The sequence below is a fragment of the Mus pahari genome, chromosome 9, assembly GCF_900095145.1.
Source record: "Mus pahari chromosome 9, PAHARI_EIJ_v1.1, whole genome shotgun sequence".
Lineage (NCBI taxonomy): Eukaryota > Metazoa > Chordata > Mammalia > Rodentia > Muridae > Mus > Mus pahari.
In genome coordinates, this window is record NC_034598.1 from 42,500,123 (window position 1) to 42,503,417 (window position 3,295).

At 52.1% G+C, this 3,295-nt stretch overlaps 2 protein-coding genes across 3 annotated transcripts in view; both read left to right on the plus strand.

Annotated features, from left to right (window-relative positions):
* Tspear (thrombospondin type laminin G domain and EAR repeats) overlaps nt 1–3,295 on the plus strand; it is a 199,504-nt gene that overhangs the window by 125,635 nt on the left and 70,574 nt on the right. The gene's annotated exons all lie outside the window — the stretch shown is intronic.
* The window catches only part of LOC110326896 (keratin-associated protein 10-3-like), a 699-nt gene continuing 361 nt past the window's right edge, over nt 2,958–3,295 (plus strand). Inside the window, exons 1-2 of one of the 2 annotated variants that reach the window (XM_021205545.1) lie at nt 2,958–3,078; nt 3,154–3,295. The exon at nt 3,154–3,295 is cut by the window's right edge and continues 361 nt beyond it. In XM_021205545.1, coding sequence (XP_021061204.1) covers nt 2,958–3,078; nt 3,154–3,295 — 263 coding nt within the window. The other variant, XM_021205544.1, reaches the window with a different exon arrangement.

Consider the following 3,295-nt stretch of genomic DNA (forward strand, 5'->3'; position numbering starts at 1 on the left):
GTCAGAGCAGACAGACATGGTGGAGGCAGCCATGGCAGTGCTGGGTTGGAGTAGAGTGAGTGAGTGAGTGCGTGAGTGTGAGTGTATGAGGGGCTGCACCATCGGCTTTTATCCCCCTGTGCTGCTGTTGGCTTGTCCTCCCTTCCTTGTTGGTGAGCCCCGTGGCCATCATCAGGATGTTTGTTTGCCTGGGATGTTGTCGTCAGGTCTGTTTCCTGCCTGTGTCTCCTGCTGGGAACAGTGATGGGGCAGTGGCTTTAGGTGAGGCTCTGTGAACAGTGACATTGGGATATCATAGGTGGGACTTGTGCCAGCCATCCTATGGCTACAGAAATGTCACCCAGCCGTGGCTGGCTGCTGCCAGGATCCTTGATCCCTCTGCAGGAACCAGTGCCAGGGCGGCACTGTCCTCAGCCTAGTACCCCTCTCTGATTCCAGCTCTGCATAACGACAGTTGTCACTTTGTGACAGTGTCCAGAGGCCAGAGGCTATCATTCACCCCTCTACAGCCACTGAGTTGAGGGTGCAGACACTGGCCTATAACTACCACCCGTACAGTGTCTGCTCAACTCCTACACCTCTCTGTATTGTGCTATGACTCCATCCACTCTGCTCCGTGCCTGATGTCCACTCTGTCCTTAGTTAGGGCTGCAGGATGGTGAGCTTGGCCCCTCCCTGCTCAAGAAGGCTGTCTGTTTCCAGCCAGTTTGACTCCTCCTGAAACCAAGTCTCTCAGGTTCTGACCCCAAGGAGCATAAAGTGCATGCTCTGTTGAAACCATGGGAGCATAGCATGGGCCAGGAACCCACAGAGTTCTCTGTCTCACTAATCAGGGCTCTGCAGCCACCAGTCACCCAGTCCTGCCTCTCAAGCACTGGGATGAGTATCTATAGCCACTGCTTTAAAGTTGAGTCTCATACGCACACAGAGTCCAGTGAAGAAGATGCATCTGGTGGTTATTCTTCATCTGAAGCCAGTGCGGACCAGTGTCTCACTACATGTATGCACACGCATGCACATGTATGCACACGTATACACATGTATGCACACGTGTGCTCAATGCACATATTCAGAGCCCATTCTCCACATCTTAGTGGTTGTCACCTGGCAGCCACGGGCAGTGATTTAGCCCATTGTTCACACAGGATCCATTTCCCATGAGCCTCTCTGGTCATTGCATGTGCAACACAGGAACTTGTCCGATGTGCTTCTGTCCAGTGGTCCTTGAGCCATCCACGTGGTGGACTCATTACCATAGACCTCACACCAGCAGCAGAGCTGGGCCTGAGCTTGTAGACTGTCTGTGAGGTGCACATGAGGCGTCAGCATCAGTCAGGGGCATTCCCTGGCAAGATGACGGCACAGCCCCTGAAAACGTGGTGCCAAGGAGACCCTGATGAAGCTTGTTTTTGGGAGGAGTCAAAACCAGAAGGCAGAGCCTTATTATTACCTTCTCCCACCTAGTTGGGGACATGGGACTCGGGGGTCCCTGCTCGGTGCATATCCATGGATGGCCACAGAAAGATCACAAGTAGATTTGGGGATACAGATCAATGTTAGAAAGTAAAATTCAGAATCCACAAATGGTGAGGACGGACATTTTGCCTGTCATCCATCCAACCACCCACTCATACACACATTTACCTGCTCATCCATTTCTCCATCCATCCATCCCTCTATCCATCCATCTACCTTTCTATTCATCTCTCCATCCATCCATCCCTCCATCCACCCATCCATCCATCTACCTGTCTATCCATCTGACCATCTATCCATTCACCTATGTATTCATCCATCCATCCATCCATCCATCCATCCATCCATCCATCCATCCATCCATCCATCTACCTGTCTATCCATCTGACCATCTATCCACTCACCTATCTATCCATCTATCCATTCACCTATGTATTCATCCATCCATCCATCCATCCATCCATCCATCCATCCATGTGTATGCATAAACTTGTCTCTACACATACAACACAAATTGTTGACCCACCACATTTCTTAGCTTAACTCAAGAAGTTCCCTTTTATGTAACCCAGTAAAGAATTGTCTCTTTTTAACAGCTAATAGAGTTCTAGACGGGTCCATGTGTGTATCCCCTGTTGCTTTGTGACTCAAAATAATACACATTTGCTTCATAACCTGTGCATTGGGAGACCCGTTATAGCAAACCTGGCTCTGTGGAGCTGTACCAAAGCTGAGCCAACCCCCGATGGTTTCTTTGGACAGATCCCTTTCCTGCTCACATGGCCTTTGAGACATTTAAGACCGAGTGCCTCAGTTTTTCTTCAACTGTGGAGCCTTGTCTTCCTCAGGCAGCCCTAATCTAGGCACAGCTTGTGAGGTGTGGCTTCTTCTACAGCAGGGGAAGCTCTCCCAAGACATCAGCATCCCTGGGGCAGCTGCTGCAGTGCTGACCCTTGCTATGGGGCATGGCCCACCACACTATACAGCTGCACATGAGCCCAGGGGCAGGGTCTATGACAATCTGTCACAGTCACTGGGCAACATCACTTGTGCCTTTGCACACACGGCATACTGAGCCTCAGAGGCGTTCTGCTCTGAGAACTGATTCTAGAAACTCGACCCAGAGGTCCCCTGTGGTGGGACAACCCATGGCTATCTCTGGTGTTGTCCTTGGGAGTGGAGATGTGGGATATTTAATACAGAGCCTCTACGGTTCCTGTTTACAAAGACACATCTTGTCCAGCTAAGGGTGGGGTCACCCACAGTTGAGGAAGAACAACAGATATGCATATACTCAACATGTTTACAAGGTGAGAGACAGTTGTCAGCCAAACAAGGAATAGTGTTAATGAGACTGCTGCATCAACAAACAAGGAAGAAGATAGCCAGGGAGGAGAATAAAAGCCAAGGGCTCAGCACCTCACATATGCACACACTCACACACAGTCACTCAACACACACTCAGTCTCCTCCAGCCTGCCATGGCCGCCTCCACCATGTCCATCTGCTCTGACGCTCCCACCAACTCCTCCTGGCAGGTGGATGACTGCCCAGAGAGCTGCTGTGAGCCCTGCTGCTGTGCCCCCAGCTGCTGCCAGCCCAGCTGCTGCCAGGCCAGTTGCTGCCAGCCCAGCTGCTGCCAGCCCAGCTGCTGTGCCCCCAGCTGCTGTGCCCCAGCCCCCTGCCTGACCCTCATCTGCACCCCAGTGANCTGTGTGTCCAGCCCCTGCTGCCAATCTTCCTGCTGCACACCCTCATGCTGCCAGCAGTCTAGCTGCCAGCCAGCTTGCTGCACCTGCTCCCCCTGCCAGCAGCCCTG